At 34.0% G+C, this 19,100-nt stretch overlaps 1 protein-coding gene and 1 pseudogene across 1 annotated transcript; both read left to right on the top strand.

Moving 5' to 3' along the window:
- Positions 1–324: 324 nt before the first annotated feature.
- LOC134391693 (olfactory receptor 9S13-like) lies at positions 325–1,792 on the top strand. The gene is made up of 2 exons (XM_063115669.1): positions 325–1,256; positions 1,720–1,792. The coding sequence occupies exons 1-2, from the start codon at positions 325–327 to the stop codon at positions 1,790–1,792; spliced, it is 1,005 nt and encodes a 334-aa protein (XP_062971739.1).
- Positions 1,793–7,494: 5,702 nt separating this feature from the next.
- On the top strand, positions 7,495–18,179 carry LOC134391692 (olfactory receptor 9S13-like; annotated as a pseudogene).
- The last annotated feature ends 921 nt before the right edge of the window (positions 18,180–19,100 follow it).

The following is a 19,100-nucleotide window of genomic DNA, read 5'->3' as shown; positions in this document are numbered from 1 at the left end:
AACAGAAACAAACCCCCTCTTGTTTCCAGATATTTTCCTAGAATCTCCATCTCCCAAAAGCACACTTAGATGGTAAATCTGCATTATTTGCAAATAAGTGTATCTGAAAGGGCTTACCAATCATATCCAACTTGTCACTAGGAAACCTTAAAAAACAGTAATCCATTCTTTATGTTCACTGGTGTTTTGTAAAATATTGGGAGAAATATGATAAAATAAATATTCTTTTATGCTGGTTCACCAGTTATGTTTACTAAAATAAGTATTCCAATCACTCATTTCTTTCATTTTTACCATTCCTCCAGTTCCACCTGCATTTCAGCTATGAAGAGGGAGCTGAACAGGAATTACTCAGAGGTGAATGAGTTTATTCTATTGGGGTTTAGAATCCCTCCAAAGCTACAGATCCTCTTATTCTTCGTGTTCTTGATGATCTACATGGTTATTGGGGTGGGAAATATCAGCATGATGATTGTCACTAAGATGGACTCCAGACTTCAAACGCCTATGTATTTCTTCCTTCGAAACTTGTCCTATTTAGATCTCTGCTATTCCACAGTCATTGCTCCCAAAACTTTAGCCAATTTCTTGACGAATGAAAAGAAAATTTCATACAATGGCTGTGCAGCCCAATTTTTCTTCTTTGCCTTGTTTGTCACAACAGAAGGCTTTCTGCTGGCTGTCATGGCATTTGATCGATTCTCTGCCATTTGCTCCCCTCTCCTTTACCCTGTGCACATGTCCCAGAAAGTCTGTGTTCAGTTGGTAACTGGATCCTATATCTGTGGATGCATCAACTCCATAGTGCAAACAGGTCTCACTTTCAGTTTGCGTTTCTGTCAGGAAAACAGACTGGATCACTTTTTCTGTGATGTTCCAGCCCTGATCAAGATCTCATGTGTTGACACCTTTGTCAATGAGATTGTACTGTTTATTCTCTCTGCTCTCATCATCAGCAGCACCACCACTGTCATTCTGGTTTCCTATGCTTATATCCTCACCACTGTCCTGAAGATCCCCTTGATGCATGGCAGGACTAAGGCCTTCTCCACCTGCGGCTCCCATATAGCAGTGGTGAGTTTATTCTATGGAACTGTCTTCTTCATGTATGCGCAACCTGGGGGCACCGCCTCACCAGAGCGAAGCAAAATTGTAGCTGTGATCTACACACTTATAATACCAATGCTAAACCCTGTAATATATAGTCTGAGAAACAGGGACATGAAAGATGCTGTGAAAAGAATATTACATAAGAAATGGTGCCCTCAGTGATATTTATTAAACAATTATATAGTGGTCAATTTTTTCCCCTAAGGATTCTAGTTATCCTTGTTCTTGTATAACTATTATGTTAAAGATATTTATATGTATGGCAATAAATTTCGCTTTTCTAAGTTTTCTAAAATAATGTTTCTAACAATATAAGTACACGCATTATTTATTTGCTTAGAATACATGAAAGCAAATATGTTCTCAATTTATCATGTGATAATATTTAATTTTACTTTGATTAAGAAGTAAATATTGAGTTTTTACTATGTAATCATTAAAATAATATTATATCTGTATGTAATATTTTTACCTTTTTTACAAAGTAAAACCCATTGTTTTGCTGGCAAAACATAATGGCAGTGGTTACATAGAACACTTTCGAGTAAAAGGCCTATTGCTTCCTAAAGATCTAGGTTTACTTTCTGGGAGTATCATCCTTGGAGTTACTACACTTATAAAAAGAGGACCCACAATATATCATTCAAAAAGCAATTCTTCACATAAAAAATTGTGGCAATAACATTCTAGTACATTTTATTTTCTCATTCTCCTCTTAATATAAAGTGTTGCATTATGTAATAATAAAAGCTGATACATTAAGAGCACATGCAATATATATATTCTTTGTATCACCATTTTTCAAATGACAAAATTGAGGTACTGGGAGACCGAGTCACTTGGTGGAGCCAGAACTCAGCTACAGTACGGCTCCAGAATTTTTATTTTCCAAATGTATCCAAATTCATATCCAAAGCATGTGGAATATTCTGAAATGTGATCACACGGTCTAGAAACAACTATTCCTGAATGGAGGTGTAGATGTGGGATCAGTCCTGGAATATACTAAATTTGACCCTTCTCCGGTAATTATTCGTTTGAATATTATTCTGTTTCTATTTTCTTTTAACATTTTAATCAGTTTTTGGTATAGAGAAGTATAAAATTTGTATGTCATTTTATTGTCTTTTAAAATTTATTGTATATATTTACCTGCTCAAAATCAGATAAATTTTACAATGGTAATGTTTTTGTATACTATATTTAAATTTTAGTTAATATAAATGTTATTTTTTTCCATAAGGTATGAACCTAATTCAAGTTGTTTTCCATCAGTTAGTCAATTTTTCTGACATATTTTTAAAAAAATACAGAGAGGCAATGAAAATTTTTGCCTTACTTTCTCTGCTTTTCTTTTGTTTTCTTAAAGATATATAAACACTAAATAAGAATTTAGAAACTTAATTGAGCCAAATGTATTAGTGGGGGTAAATCACTTGTTTTAAAAATGTATTCAGGTGGTATATCACTGTTCTGATACTTATCCATGTCAGGCCAGGCCAGAAAGTCAGTTCTTTCATTTCTCTTCCTCTAAATGTGGATCGTATCCAACCCCATTATGTCAGGTTTTTTTGTTTTTATTTTTTTTGTTTTGTTTTTTTCTTAACTAGTCTTAGTAATTAAATTTAGGCAGAAGGGGAAGTCCAGCGCTCACAAGACTTCATGGCTTCTCCAACTGGTCTAGTTCAATGTGACATCTGATTCCAGCTACTTAAAATAAAGGAATAGCTTGTTTTCAATTTTCGATTGGTCTTCAGGCAAATAAGTCTCAGATAATTCATGATAGAATGGACTGCCAGGCTAAAGCAAGATCAGTAAAATACTGGTCTTCTGGTTAAACATTAATCAATAGTTCTTCAATCACGTTAAAATTCCTTATAAATAATAATTATTCATTTTTGGTTTGTGAAGTTTCTTGTGACCATATGATATATTTTTATACATACTAGATCATACTTCAAGTGAATTTGTTTTGTTCCATCAATTTTCTTGTGTATTTTTAGGTTGGTATCACATGCTTGTTGCATAACAGAATTTAATGCCCTATAGGGATGCATCTTTTCCAAAAACTTCTTAGCTAATATTATTCAATATTTCAGTGAACTTCAGAATTATTTTTCATTTAAAAAAAATTCCCATTTGTATTTTAGCAGAATTGCATTTAGCATATATATAACTGATTTATTTACAGCACATTTATAAAAGCAAAGCTGATATTTCCTCTGATGTCAGAGAGCCGAGGTTTAATTTCCTGTGTTACCACTGAATACAGATTTGAGAAGTACTTGAGTAGTTTTAAAGTTCAATGGAGACTATCAGGTTACTTCATTCAATAGTTGTGAGGATTACATGAAATGCTATAAATCATGCTTTTAGCACTAGGAAGTACTCAAGTAATAGTAGCTTCTACTATTATTAGCGTTTTCATCATCATCTTTTTACATGTTTTAGCAATGTCATGGAGTTTCTATATTTGACAGCTACACATATTTTAGTAAACATATTTCTATGCATTTAAAAAATTATATTTTTTTTATTGGAACATAGTTGATTGTACATATCTGTGTGGTACAGCAATAAATATCAATAGCTGTGTGCAAAATGTAATGTTCAAAACAGGATAATTAGTACATTCAACATTATATGATGTAATCAATTTTTGTGACCCTTTACCAATTCCTCCCTTATCCCTCTCCTACTCCCCCTTTCCCACCTCTGGCAATCTCAGTTCTGTTTTCTCCCCTTGAAAGGTCGACATACTATTGTGATTGTTGTATCTTTCCTTCTTTTTAAATTTTTAAAATTTATTTGTTTATTTATTTATTTTTTTAACTTCCACTTATATATGAGGACATGCAGTATTTTTCTATCTGTGCCTGGCTTATTACACTTAAAATAACTGTCTCTAAGTTCATCTATGTTGCTGCAAATGGCAGTGTTTCACTTTTTCCTATGGCAGAGTAGTATTCCACTGGGTAAATATACCACATTTTCTTTATCCAGTCATCCAATGATGGACATTTAGGCTGGTTCCAACTCATGACTATTGCAATAGAGCTGCAATAAACATGGGAGTACAGTTATCCCTTAGACATGAAGATTTCCATTCCTTTGGGTAGATACCCAGCAGTGGAATTGCTGGATCATATGACAGTTCTGTCTGTAGAACTGTTGAAACCATTTCCATAATGGCTGCACCAATTTACAGTCCCACCAGCAGGTGTAGGATGGCTCCCCTTTCTCCACATCCTCGCCTGCATTTATTGTTCTCGGTCTTTTTGATATTAGCTAGTATAACTGGGATGAGATGATATCTCAATGTGGTGTTGATTTGAATTTTCCTGATGTTGAGTTATGTTGAGCATTTTTGCATGTGTCTGCTGGCCATTCGTATATCTTCTTTTGAGAAATGCCTATTCAGCTTCTTCGTACATTTTTTAATTGGGTTACTTTTTAAATTTTACTATTAAGTAGTTTGAGTTCCTTGTATATTCTGGATTTTAATCCTTTGTGAGATGCATAGTTATAAATATTTTCTCCCACTCTGTAGGTTGTCTTTTTGCTCTGTTAATTGTTTCTATTGCTGTGCAGAAGCTTTTTAGTTTGATATAATCCCACTTGTTTATTTTTCTTTTTGTTGCCTGTGCTTTTGGGGTCATATTCATAAAGTCTTTGCCTAGTTTTAATTTCTGAAGTGTTTCCTCTGTTTTCTTTTAGGAGTTTTATAGTTTCAGGATGTATATTTAAGTATTCAATCCATTTTGAGTTGATTTTGGTATATGGTGAGAGATATGGGTCTAGTTTCATTCTTCTACACATGGATTTACAGTTTTCCATGAACCATTTGTGGAAGAGACAGTCTTTCCCCCAATGTATGTTCTTGGTACCTTCATTGAAAATCAGTTGGCTGTAGGTGTATGGGTTGATTCTGGGTTCTTTACTCTGTTCCATTGATCTGAGTGTCTGTTTTTATGCCAGTACTATGTTGTTTTGGTTACTACAGCTTTGTAGTATAATCTGAAGTCTGGTAGTATTGTGCCTCTGGCTTTATTTGTTTATTTATTTTTCTCAGGATTGCTTTGGTTATTTGGGGTCTTTTGTTGTTCCATATGAAGTTAGGGTTTTTTTTCTATTTCTGTGAAGAATGGCATTGGTATTTTGAGAGGGATTGCATTGAATCTGTAGATAGCTTTGGGTAGTATGGAAATTCTCACAAGATTAATTCTTCCAATCCAAGAGCATGGAATGTTTTTCTGTCTTTTTGTGGCCTCTTTAATTTATTTCAACAGTGCTCTGTAGTTCTTGTTGTAGAGATCTTTCACCTCCTTGCTTAACTTTATTCCTAGGTATTTTATTTTTTTGGTGACTATTGTAAATGAGCTATCTTTCTTGATTTCTTTTTCTGCTAGTTCATTGTTGTAGTATAAAAATGCTACTGGATTTTTGAGTGTTGATTTTTTATCAGAAATGTTACTGAAATAATTTATCAACTCTAAGAGGTTTTTTTTTTGTAGAGTCTTTAGACTTTTCTATGTACAGGATCATGTCCTCGGCAGAGACAATTTAAGACAATGAAATAATGAAATAATAGCAGAAAACTTCCCAAGTATAGGGAGACAATGTTGAGAGAGGGGTGTTCAGGTCCCCAACTATAACTGTATGTGGGTCTATCTATTTTTTTAGGTGTAATTGTGTTTGCTTTATGTATCTGGCTGCTCCGAAGTTGGGTGCATATATAATTATGATTGTTATGTCTTCTTGCTGGATAGATCCCTTCATCATTAGATAATGGCTTCTTTGTCTCTTTGTATGTTTCTTAGTTTAAAGTCTATTTTATCTGATATAAGAATAGCTACTCCTGCTCATTTTTGGTTTACATTTGCACGGTATATCTTTTCCATCCTTTTGTACTTATTCCGTGTGTATGTTTACAGTTCAGTTGAATCTCTGGAAGACAGCATATATTTTGGTCTAGCTTTTTAATCCAATCAATCAGTCTGTGTCTTTTGAATGGGAAATTTAATCCATTTATATTTAGGGTTATTATTAAAAAGTATTGACTTCCCCTGGCATTTTATCAATTTTGTTTGGATTTTTAAAATATATTTATTCCTTTCTTCTTTCATTGTTTGTCTTCCATGTTTCTTGGTTTTTTGAGGTGGTTAGATAAAGTTTCTTTCTCTTTCTCATTTGAATTTTTTTTCTATTAGTGGGTTTTGTTCTTGTATATTCCTAGCAGTGATTATTCCTTTTCATATTCCAGATGTAGTACTAGCTTGAGAATTTCTTATAGGGCTGGTCATGTGACAGAGAACTCCCACAGTTATTTTTGTCTAGGAAATATACTATTTCTCCCTTATTTCTAAATGATAGCTTTGCTAGGTGTAGTGTTCTTGGCTGGCAATTTTTTTCTTTTGGTATTTTGAATATATCATCCCATCCTCTTCTGACTTTTAGGGTTTCTGTTGAGAAGTCTGCTGTTAGTCTGATGGGTGCTCCCTTATAGTGATTTGACAAGAGAAAACTTGCTGTTTTTAAAGTTCCATCTTTGAGCTTTCCCAGTTTGACTATAATGTGTCTCAGAGAGGACCTTTTTGGATTGAATTTGTTTCAGGGTTTTTGAGCCTCCTGGATCTGATGGTCTATATCTCTCCTTATACCTGGAAAGTTTTTTGCTATTATTTCATTGAATATGTTTTTAATGCTTTTTCCTTTCTCCTCCTCTTCTGGAACACTTATGATTTGGAGTTTTTGTGCTTCAGGTTGTCTGCTAACTCTCTTAGATTTTCTTCATTTTTAAAAAAATTCTTTTATTTATTTATGTTTGTCCACCTTTGTTATATGAAAAAGACCATCTTCAATGGCAGAAATTGTTTGTTCTGCTTGTTCTAACTTGCTTTTTAAACTTTTGGTTGCATTTTTTATTTTTTTGAAGGAATCCTTCAGCTCCAGGAATTCTGCTATATTCTTTCTGAAAGCATTAGTCTCTTTCGTGCATTTCCTCTGTTAGATCCTGGATACTTTTTCTCATTTTGTTGTGTCATCTAACTGAGTCTGTTTGTATCTCATCATGTTTCCTTTAGATTGTTTCTTGGAATTCCTTTTCAGTCATTTCAAGGACTTCATGCTCTAGAGGGTCTGGTACTCGAGATTTATTATATTCCCTTGGTGTGTCATATTTTCTTGTTTTTTTTTCTTTTTATTTCCAGTATCTCTACATTGGTGTCTATTCATCTGGAGCAGTTGCTTTTTCTGGTATTCCAGAGTGGGTTTTGAGGAGTGGGAGTTCCTCTTGTGGACATGTTTTATAATGACCATTGATTAGGGTGTTTAATATTGGTTGCAGGTAGATGCAGTAGTGTAGTCTGCAGTAGTGTAGTCTCCATGTGGGCACTTTGGCGGAATTCAGTGTTGGAATTGCATGTGAGTGCCTCCAAGGCCTAGTCCCTGGAGCACTTAGTAATACCTTACTGAGGTTGGAGACACTATATTGATTCATCCAGGATGTGGGAAAGCTCTCAAGTTCTTGGAGAAAGCACCTTGATGCCCTGTCACTCTTTGGCTGTGGTGGGTGATCCTGGGCAGGCCTATTTGCACCCCAGCTAGGTCCCTGTGACCCTGATGTCTGTACTTGGGCGTGTTGGTGCTCTTCAGTTTGAATGGGTGACCGTGGGTAGGTTTTCTCTTTCTTCTTTCTTACAGGCAGAGCCTCCTCCTGGGACCTTCCCTCCTTGGGAAATGGGTTGGTGGTTAATGGGAATTTTCTTTCTTACTCTATTTGGCTATTCTGGGTTTCTGTACTCTCAGAGGTTCCACCTATGTCTCTCTCAGATGAAGACAGTCCTGTGGGCTGCACATATACCTTCCATCCCCAGGTGTGCTACCGTGAATGGCAGCATAATTCCCCTTGTTGGTTAGGTCACTGGGTCACAGGTCTGCACTCTCTCACTTCTCCCTGGGCTCCACTGGTGACTCTCCTTCTTTCTATACTGATGAATGGTCTGTGAGCTGTGGCTGCTGGTGTGGCAGTAAGCCACCCTGTGGTAGCAGTTGCTATGGTTGGGGCTGTTCCGGCCACTCACTCAACATCAGTGTCTGCAGCAGTGGCAGGGAGTGCTGCTTCTGGTGAGGTGGATAGTGCTCTGTTGCCATCAGTTGAGGCTGGCCAGTGGAGTGCTTCCTGGGGACTGGGATGTGGCTGTGTGTGCTGTTGCCCTATGCATTTTATATAATTGTTGCAATTGCAGCAAAAATCTTTATTAGCTTATGTTTTCTAATGGATAATTCCAGGATACAGAGAGCTTTTAAAGTAACTATAATTTATATGTGGTCAACTTAATACATTTTTTTCATTTGCATTCATTTTTATAATCTTTTATTTTTCTCCATTTTTGCCATTTTAATATTTTCTTGTTCTTTCTGTATTCCTTTGTTGTTGAGAAAATAATTTTTCTGCTGTTTTCATTTTTGAGAAGTATAAGCCTATATTACAACATTTGTATCTATGTTTAGCAAATAAGTGTCACATTTTTACCTGTCAGCTTTCAATAATCAACAGTAATTGTAACTCATCTTTTATAAATAGTAGGTTTTTCAAGCCTTGCAAAATTATATACCTTTCAGTTATTTTTTCACTGCAGACAAATGATGTGGCATGTAATAGCATACTTTCCAGAAAATATTATTGTATCATTTAAAAGATGAGAAATATGAGGTCACCATATTTTATAGATACTTAAAAATATATATTCTGTGTTTCCATATCTAGAAAAAAGATTATTATTTTAATTCTTAAAAGTCAAATAACACGAAGAATAACGTATTCCTTTATGCTCTCACATTTTTTCTATCAAACTTTAAAATGTAACTTATTTATTTAATTTTGTTTTGTGCAATAGCAAGTGAGCGACTCCTTAGTGAGAACTCCTACTTTTCAACAAGTCTTTACAAGTGCTTATAGTTTCCTTCAGACTCATTTAAAAACTTTATTTCCTTTAAACACATTAACATTTGCGAGAAAAAGATATTATTAAATATGGCCAGGGTCACTAAAAAAAAAAAAAAATAGAACTTCTAGAAATTAAAAAAATCTGTAAAGTTGAAAACTCAGTATTAGAACTTAAAGCTTAAAGTTTAACTTAAAGTTGAAAACTTAAATACAGATGAAGCATAACTGAAGAAAGAATTAGGATATTTGCAAAAACCCAGCAAAAAGAGATAAAGAGATAGATGGCATAAGATCAAAGTGTAGAATATTGATGATACTGTGAGAGTCCACAATATGTCCACTCGAAGTGACAGAATTAAAGAAAAAGAGTATGAATTGGTGAAATGATTCCAAATGGAATACCCATAAGGAAATATATATAGGTGAAAAAGTACAATATTGAAGACAGAGAGAAGCAGCCAGAAGGAAAGGCAATATAAAGATAACTTAGATAGCTGAATTCTCGAAGGCAACATGCAAGTCAGAAAACAGTGGTATGATAGTATTAATGTCCTGAGACAAGACTTTAAACTGCTCACTTAACATTGCATGTCTGGGGTGTGTGTTTTGGGAGTGGGGAGCTTTCAGTATTGAGAAAGAAAATAAAAGATAATTTTAAGTAAGTAAATAAATACTGGGAAACTTTATGATCAAGCATTGTCGAATTTGCATTTTCCTAATTTTATCAGGTGACTTTTCTGCATCTCTTGAGATGATACAATGAGTTTTCTCCCTCTTCTATTACTGTGGTGAATTATATAATTGATTTTCAAATATTAAACTTTACATTCCTGGGATATAATCAAATTTGTTGTAATGTACTATGCTTTTTATATACTAATGAATGTAATTTCCTAAGCTTTAAAATCATGATTTAACATGATAATCGAAGCTCCAAAATATTCTTTTCTTGAAAATGAAGATCTTGTTATGAAGTGAATGGTGTGAGGCAGGATGTGTAGAACTGCTCAGGTACTCTGGGGGATTCTGACTCCAGGAGCAAACCCTGGACCCAGCTGCAGTTTGCTGCCATCTGGTGGCTGTTATTCACTCTAAATATAAGGTAAAACATTCTAGGTACTGTGACAGGTGATAAGAATTCAAACTCTTTCTTAGTTACTTGGTTTCCATCCCCATCACATTATCCTAAGCAAGGGAGATTGGTTGGAAATAACTGGCATTGTGCAAGCCACCCTCTACCTTCTTTTTTTCCAAGGTAAAGTGTTCTGGCATTGGCAGCCTTATCATCCCTCCCTTCCTTCTGTTTTCTTCCTTACTGAAAATAAGTCCTGCAAAATCTCACCATCTGTTCCAGGAAAGGGATAAACAAAAGATGGAAAATATTTTCCAATTACCTTATATGTTAATTTATCTTATCCTGAGATGCATTTTCACAGAGTTTTACTGAATTTTATTTAGAATTGTGTATATATGTATATATTCATCATTAACACAGAGCGTCATTTGTTATCCTCATACTAACCATGGCACATTTTGGACTTAAGTTTGTGTTACATCATTAAAGGTGGAGAATTTTTTCCTTTTTTTAATTCTGAAGAGAAGAAGATTGCATAACATTAAAAATATTCACTCCTTGAAGGTTTGCAAGAACTGATAGGAGATGCCATCTGGATAAGTTTTTGTTAAGGGAAGATCTTTGACTAATGGTGGACTGCTCTAGTCATTAACAAAAGGGGTTTTAAAATATTTAACAGTGTATTCAGCAACTGATATACGCAAATCCTGTATTAGTCTGTTTCTGTTACTTAAAACAAAATAACTGTAACTGGGTGCTTTATAAGAATAACAAAATTTATTGCTTACAGTTTCTGAGGCTGGGAAGTCCAAAGTCCATCTGGTGGTGGTGACAGTAATGCAGGGGTCTCACATTGCAAGATGGTGGAAGCAGAGAGAGCACAGAGAGAGGGGGACTCTCCTTTTAAAGCCCTCAGAACCACACCACTAACCACCATTTTTAATCCATCCACTACTGCACGGTCCTATAATCCAATCACATCTTCAAGGCTCCACCTTTCTATTACCATAATAGGATTTCCCACCCTTTTAACAGTCACAGTGGAGGCTAAGTTTCTAATACATAAAACTTGGGGGACACAATTCAAGCTTCAATAGTTTTGGGGGGACATAATTCAATCCACTACAAATTCTTATATATATACACCAATCAATAATACAAACTAGCCCCTTTTATGCTCATATGAAACTGCTCAATGAGTAATAAAGTTTTTAGCACAAATCATTTAACCAAATCACTCTAAGGCTTTCCAAGTAATCTATTGATTTTTACAAACTGGTGGGGAAATCTTTGGTTTGACATGCTACACTAAATGCTGTCTGAGCAACAGTTTGAAATGAAAGAAGTAGACTAGACCAAACCATTACAAAAGTTGTCTCACTGATTTGAAAGTTATTCCATGACATAGTATGTGAAAAACATTTTTTCCTCAAAAATATTCATAGTGCTGAATCCTCTCCATGCTTCTGCAAAACTAATATCATTTAAATTTTTCTAACTCCTTTAATGCTCTCTGATATATTTATATATTCAATAACTCTGATTATATTAAATAATTCAAGAAGTCACAAATTATTTTTGAAATGACATATTTAATTAGATGGTTTAAATTGGTTAATTTTTGTTTATATAGGAAGAGATTTATGATGAGGAATTGTTTTATTCAAATCTCAGTGAATTTTCTTAAAAATATTTATCATTAAACCCAGTTTTTTTAGCATCAACTATAAGTTTTATTATGCTATTTTAGGTATTGTTCTTTCTAAATTAGTGAAATCCACAAAAACTAGTAAACTATCTTCTAAACCCCAAATTTCATATTTTAGGCAAATTATTTAAATTTATTTAGGTAAAGAAGATGAAGATTCTTTGATAATAATTAAAGTAATACTTCCATGATTTATATATTTTTCTAAAATAGTTCCTCTCTTTAATTTATATACATTTTAACCAATTTATAACATAGCTAGATTACAACATTTCTCAATACCATGATTTTCATCATGAATTTCTACTTTAGTTTTTCATGTCTGAATATATATAATAATAATTTTTTTTGCTGTTTTTTAAAAAACATTTTTATTGATTACACATATTCATGGGACACAGAGCTGACCATTTGCACCTGTGGCCAAGATATAATGATCGGATCAATATTGTCAGCATGCTCACCATCTCCAGTTGCAATTGTGTCCCATGTGCCCCACCCAACCTCATGCCTCAATAAAAATTTACCTTTTTCACTACTGAAGCAACGTTTGAACACCTCCATTATTGATAGAGAAGAAATAGAACATAAAACTTATGACTTTCTTAAGATATTGTGTTATAGAACTCTAACTTTATAGATGATTGGGCCCTATTGTAGTTTTTTAAAAAATTGTTTTGCTACAAAGGATTGCAACTTTTTCATGTGCAGTCCCTTCTTTTTTTATTATGGTCAGTTGGGAATCTAAAAAAATGAAGGGATTCTTCCCCACCCTCATCTTGTTAGTAGACATTTTTAAATATTAAGTTTAAGAATGAGTATGATGCAGGAATCAATATTTATAAAAAAAGCAAAACAAAAACTGTCTAGGTAATTGTGAAATATGGGGAAGTTTGGCAAGCAGTGACCCAACTGACTACCAGGGCTTTTTAAAATTCTTCAAAAAGACCAAACTATGCTAAAGGACTTAGAAATTATGGCAGATAACATGCAGGATGAATTCTTAGTTCTGTCTTTGCATAATATAGAGTAAGATTTTCTCAAAGTTCAAACTGAAAATCCAGTCTAAGATTCTATTTTGATTCTAACAAGGAAGGATGAGGCTAAAAATAAATAGGTCTACCTTTTGAGTTTACTCAGATACTTGAACAAATCTAACACATGCTGTGAAGCAGTTTTGTAATTACACTTTCCTGAAAGCTCCCTTTAAAAAAACAGTAAGATGTTTCAATTCTTAGATGAGCCTCCTTTTGGAACCATCTGGATCTCAAGTAAGGTACCTGGTTTTTAAAAATCATAACTTTTGCCTAAGATAGTTTTCTGAATTAACAAAAATGTCTTTTTTTTCTGCTTTTGTTATACATCAGTTACTTATTAACCACTTTTTATTTCCCCAGGTGCTACATATTTTAATTTATATACAGTATTTAATTTAATCCTTACAATAATAAACTTATGAGTAGATGTCATAATATTTTGCTGATAAGAAAATAGAGACTCATGGAATTTAAGCAATTTGCCCAAGATTACTTAGCCAGTGAGTAGAAAAGCCTGGATGAAAATCTAGATATGCAAAATAAAAACACCACGCTCTTAACCAATAAAACATTTTGACTTTATCAAAAAATAGTAACAAAAGCTAAATCAGTTTCACTTCTGATGTTATTATACTCTTGCACTTATGAATATTTCCAAACAAAAATATGTAACTTCAAATATGACATTAAGTTCCTTGAAGGGTAGGTATTTTTTGTTAGTTTAGAAATTAAATATAGTAATGCAACCAGATAATTGTAATGCAAAATTTCTTTTTTTTTAACTTAACTTTTCAGATATCTGAAAAAGTGTTAGTATTTAATATTATGCACTGGTATTTCTAAAAAAAAGCACAAAGAAGAACCACTGCAATACATATCTGTTTGCCCTATTCATTTACATTAATGTCTTGTGTTTAATTAATGGTACGTATATATATATATATATATATATATACACATAAACACTTCTCGCTGGGAAAGTTGATTTTGTACTTCAACAGTAGTGCTTCTAAATAAACAAAATAATTTGTATAACTAAAACAGTAAAAAGAAAAGATATGTTGGAGTTTGGCTGCCAAAAAGGGAGACCACTAGTATTCAGAGAGTAGTAGTAAATGAAGTAGGAGGCAGAGGTTGAACACTCTCAACCTCTGTGTATGGTTAGCCTAAGAGATAAGAGTTTGATTTATCTCTTTGGATGACTTTCTTCAAGACTGGGTGCTTCATTCTACCACATGAAATAATAATCCCATGTTTTATAATGTGTTTGATATAGCAGAATGTTTTAAGAGAGCCAAACTAACTGCATCTTGTGACAGGGAAAGGAATTGACCTATGATTTCGCCCAATTTTTCATTCATAAGGCAAAAAGAACTTTGTGTTTGTTTGCTTATATATTCATTTGACTAATATGTATGTTTTATGATATTCTAGTCACTATTGCTTTTCACACTGAGTTTTATGTGATCCTCACAACAATCCTATAAAATAGGTGCTATTAGTATTTCCCAGTTGACAGAAGAGGACTTATTCATTTATTTATCTAGATAAATACTTGTATATACATGTGGGGTACAATGTTGATTTTCAATAATTGTGTACAATGTGTGATGGTTAGATCAGTATAGTTAGTTTATTCATCATTATAATATGCAATCATTCTTTGTGTCCATTGACCAGTTACTCATTAGCCTTCCTCCCCACTACACCTCTCCCTTTTCCACCTCTATTTTTCTAAAAGTTTAATGTATTACTGTGATTGTTGTTTCTTTCCTTCTTTCTCTGTCTCTCTTTATTGTTCATTTCTTTGTTTATGGATTCAGCTCCCAGTTATGAGTAAGAATATGTGTTATTTCTCTTTCTCTACCTGGGTTGTTTCACTTAGAATAATTTTCTCCAAGCTCATCCATGTTGTTGCAAATGGTAGAATTTCATTCTTTCTTATGGCTGAATGATATTTCTTTGTTTATATATACCACAATTTCCTTACTCAGTCATCCATCAATGGGACATTTACATTGGTTCCGTAGCCTGGCTATTGTTAATAGAGCTGCAATAAACATGGGAGTGCATGTAGCCCTTCTACGTGATGTTTTCCAATCCTCTGGATATATCCCCAGTAGTGGGATTGATGGATCATATGGAAGTTCTATCTGTAGTTGTTTAAGGAACCTCCATACTGTTCTCCATAATGGCTGTACTAATTCACAGTCCCACCAACAGTGCAGAAGGGTTCCTTTTTCTCCACATCCTTGCCAGCATTTGTTGTTTTCTGTCTTTTTTATAATAGCCAGTCTGTTTGGAGTGAAGTGATATCTCAAAGTGGTTTTGATTTGTATATCCCTGATGATTAGTGATGTTGAGAATTTTTTCATATACCTGTTGGCCATTTGTATGTCTTCCTTGGAGAAATGTCTATTTAGCTCTTTTGCCCATTTTTAAATTGGATTATTTGTGTTTTTGCTGTAAAGTTGTCTGAGCTCTTTGTATATTCTGGATATTAATCCCTTGTTGGATGCACAGTTTGCAAATATTTTCTCCCATTCTGTAGGTTGTCTTTTCATGCTGTTGATTGTTTCCTTTGCTGTGCAGAAGTTTTTAGTTTGATATAATCCCATTTGTTTAGTTTTTCTTTTTTTGCCTGTGCTTTTGGGGTGTTATTCATCAAGTTGTTACCCAGTCCTAAATACTGGAGCATTTCCCCTATATTTTCTTCTAGGAGTTTTAAAGTTTCAGGTCTTATATTTAAGTCTCTAATCCATTTTGGGTTGATTTTAGTATATGGTGAGAGGTATGGGTCAAGTTTCATTCTTCTACAAATGGATCTCCAGTTTTCTCAGCACTATTTATTGAAGAGGCAGTCTTTTCCCCAATGTATATTCTTGGTGCCCTTGTCAAAGATCAGGTAGCTGTAAATCCATGGGTTGATTCCTGGGTTCTCTATTCTGTTCCATTGGTCCACATGTTTGTTTTTATGACAGTTCCATGCTGTATTTATTGCTATAGATTTGTAATATAGTTTGAAGTCAGGAGGTGTAATGCCTCTGGCTTTACTTTTTTTGCTCAAGATTGTTTGGCTCTTCAGTGTCTTTTGTTGTTCCATAAGAATGTTAGGTTTGCTTTTTCTATTTCTGTGAAGAATGTTATTGGCATTTTGCTGGGGATCACATTGAACGTGTAGATGGCTTTGGGTAGTATGGACATTTTTACTACATTGATTCTTCCAATCCAGGAGCAAGGAATGTCTTTCCATCTTTTAGTGTCTGCTTTAATTTCTTTCTGTAGTGACTTGTAGTTCTCACTGTAGAGATCTTTCACCTCTTTGGTTAGATTTATTCCTAGGTGTTTTATTCTTTGGTGACTATTATAAATGAACTTGCTTTCTTGATCTCTTTTTCTGACAGAAGAGGACTTTTGGAACATTAAAAGTGTAGTTATCTTGGATTCTTTTAGACTGAAAGAAATAAAATTTGGACTCAGTTTATCTGATCTAAATCTCTTATGTTACAAACGTTATAAAATGACTAATAACATCACTGCCTGAGGCATCCTTAGGTAGTCCACATTTCCCATATCACATGTATTAGAAAAAAATGAGATGACCTTATTTTGGTTGTACTTTGGATGCATTCAAATGTGAAGCTATTCTGTCAGATGCACTCACAGTTGACAGTTTATTTACCTGGGATTCAGAACACCTCCAAAAGTACAAATTCTCTTATTCTTACTGGTCTTACTTAATCTACATGGTCATTGTGTTGGGAAATGTCAGCATGTTAATTGCCATTAAAATAGACTCCAGACTTTACATGCCTATGTATTTCTTTCTCAGAAATGTGTCCTGTTTAGATCTCTGCCACTCTACAGTCATTGCTCCCAAAACTCTGGCTACTATTTTGTCCAAGGAAAAGAAAATTTCTTACAATGGCTGTGCAACCCAGTTCTTTTTCTTTGCTTTTTTGTTGGGACTGAAGGTTTTCTTCTGGCCATGTTGGTATATGATTGTTTCTCAGCCCTTTGCTCAACTTTGCTCTATATTGTATGTATGTCTCAGCAGACTGTTCTTTCAGTGATTGGCTCCTATTATCAGTGGATACATGAACTACATAGTGCAAACAGGTTTCATCTTCAGTTTATGTTTCTGTCAGGAAAACAGACTGGGTTGTTACTGAACTGACAGATGGCTGCCTGCCCCCACTAAACAAAAACCCTGGCTTGTTTTGCCAAAATCTGTTACCCCTGGTCACTCAGCTCCTAGATGAGGCTCACCCCAAATTTTGTTAGTGAACCCAAGTCTGTCTGCTTGTCCCCAAACAAAACAAATGATCCAAATATCAAATGTTGGTGAGAATGGAAGTCAGCTTTTATTCAGGAATACTGGTGACCTGAGGGAGAAGCTAGGCTAACCTATCTGTCTGGTAAACTTGAAGGAGAATGGCCAGACTAGAACCATCTCAAAGACTCATATTTACATATTTACTGAGGGATTTTTAAAGAGGTGGTTGAGGGAATGGAATGTGGGAAGTGAAAAGCAGGAGGGAGGGAGACATGTAAGGGGCCAGGTGCAAATTCTTGCTGAGGCTCCTTCTGGCTTCTGTTCTCATCCTTGATGTTATCTTAGGGTCCTGCTTTGGGGTGGAATAACTTGATTGATGTCATCTTTGGTTTCTCAGGGTCTGGATAGCACACATCTCATTGCAAGTCTGCAGTTCCAAGCTGACTGGAAAACAACTTTACATATATGTAAATATTCTCATTCTGCTCCATAATCAATGTTTAAAATATCATATAACCATGGGAAAAGAGAACTCAGAGAAATGCATAAGAAAAAAGCTTGTTTAAAATTTCATAGAGCACATGCAGTTTTAGGTCCCAACATGGCTTCAGTCCTGCTCACTTCAACATGGACCACTTTTTCTGTGATGTCCCAGCTCTGATCAAGATCTCGTGTGTTGACACCTTTGTGAATGAGATTGTACTTTTTATTCTCTCTGTTCTCATCATCAGCAGCACCACAACTGTCATTCTGGTTTCCTATGCTTATATCCTCTGTACCATCCTGAAGATCTCCTTGACCCAAGGAAGGAGTAAGATCTTCTTCACTCACAACTCTTATATCACTGAGGTGAGTTTATTCTATGACTGTGTTATTCACATATGCCCAACCTGGGGGCCATCTACTCATCAGAGAAAAGCATGATTAGAGCTGTATTCTATACTCTTGTCATTTCTATGTTAAATCCTCTGATTTATAATCTAAGGAATATGGAGGTGAAAAATGCTTTGAAAGGATATTGCTGAGAAAAATATCTTTCCATTGACTTCCAGCCATTTATAAAACTGTAGAATCAACTAAAAGCAATATTATCAATAATTTGTTATAAAATAGCTTCAATAAAAGATACTTAAAAGTTTTGGAGATTAAGGTTTATCCTCATTTTTTATCATCAACAGATGTTTTGAAAAATAAATTAAAAATCAATGTAGATGTTTTACATCCTACATAATTATTTTATGGTGTGAAGATATCTAGGTACTACATAGGTTTGCTTTTCTTGTTTCATTTGGCTTAGTCGTATTCAAAATTGCAACTAAAAATACAGTACTATACTAGCAAATTAATACATTAATATATACATTAAATTCACTAATAAAATATCTGTATACAGTATATATATATATGTATGTATATATAAATATCTAGATGTTCGTCTATCTATTGGCGAGTAAGTAAGAGTGAAAGACAGTACTGAATGTTCTATGTACTTTGTTTTATCCAGATCATAATCAAGTTTGCCATTGTTCAATCTTTGCAAATGTGAATTAGAAGTGCTATAGTAATGCAAATTATTAAATTTGCCAAATAATTACACAAAGGAGTGATACCAAGTATTACACGACTAACGTTGTTAAATAATCCAAATATTTATGATTTCATGAAGAAGCAAACCTAGATAAATGGATGTGATATACTTGCTCTAAAACTATCTTATCATGGGAGTTAATAATAAATGTTCGATAAATAATTAGTATTACTTATGCTTATTGGTCTAATTACTTTCTATTTATGTTCTTGTATTATTTTCACAACTTACGTATTGATTAAAAATTCTTATTTTTCTCTAGATTCAAAAAATTATTGCCATGGAGTTACATAGAGTATTTTCTCATAATAATTTGATCCTTTGAATGTCCATGGTTATGTATATTTTCAGTTTTTAA

This window comes from Cynocephalus volans, chromosome 12, assembly GCF_027409185.1.
Source record: "Cynocephalus volans isolate mCynVol1 chromosome 12, mCynVol1.pri, whole genome shotgun sequence".
Classification (NCBI taxonomy): Eukaryota; Metazoa; Chordata; class Mammalia; order Dermoptera; family Cynocephalidae; genus Cynocephalus; species Cynocephalus volans.
The sequence above is the reverse complement of the archived record's forward strand: the minus strand, read 5'-3'. Positions and strand labels throughout refer to the sequence as shown.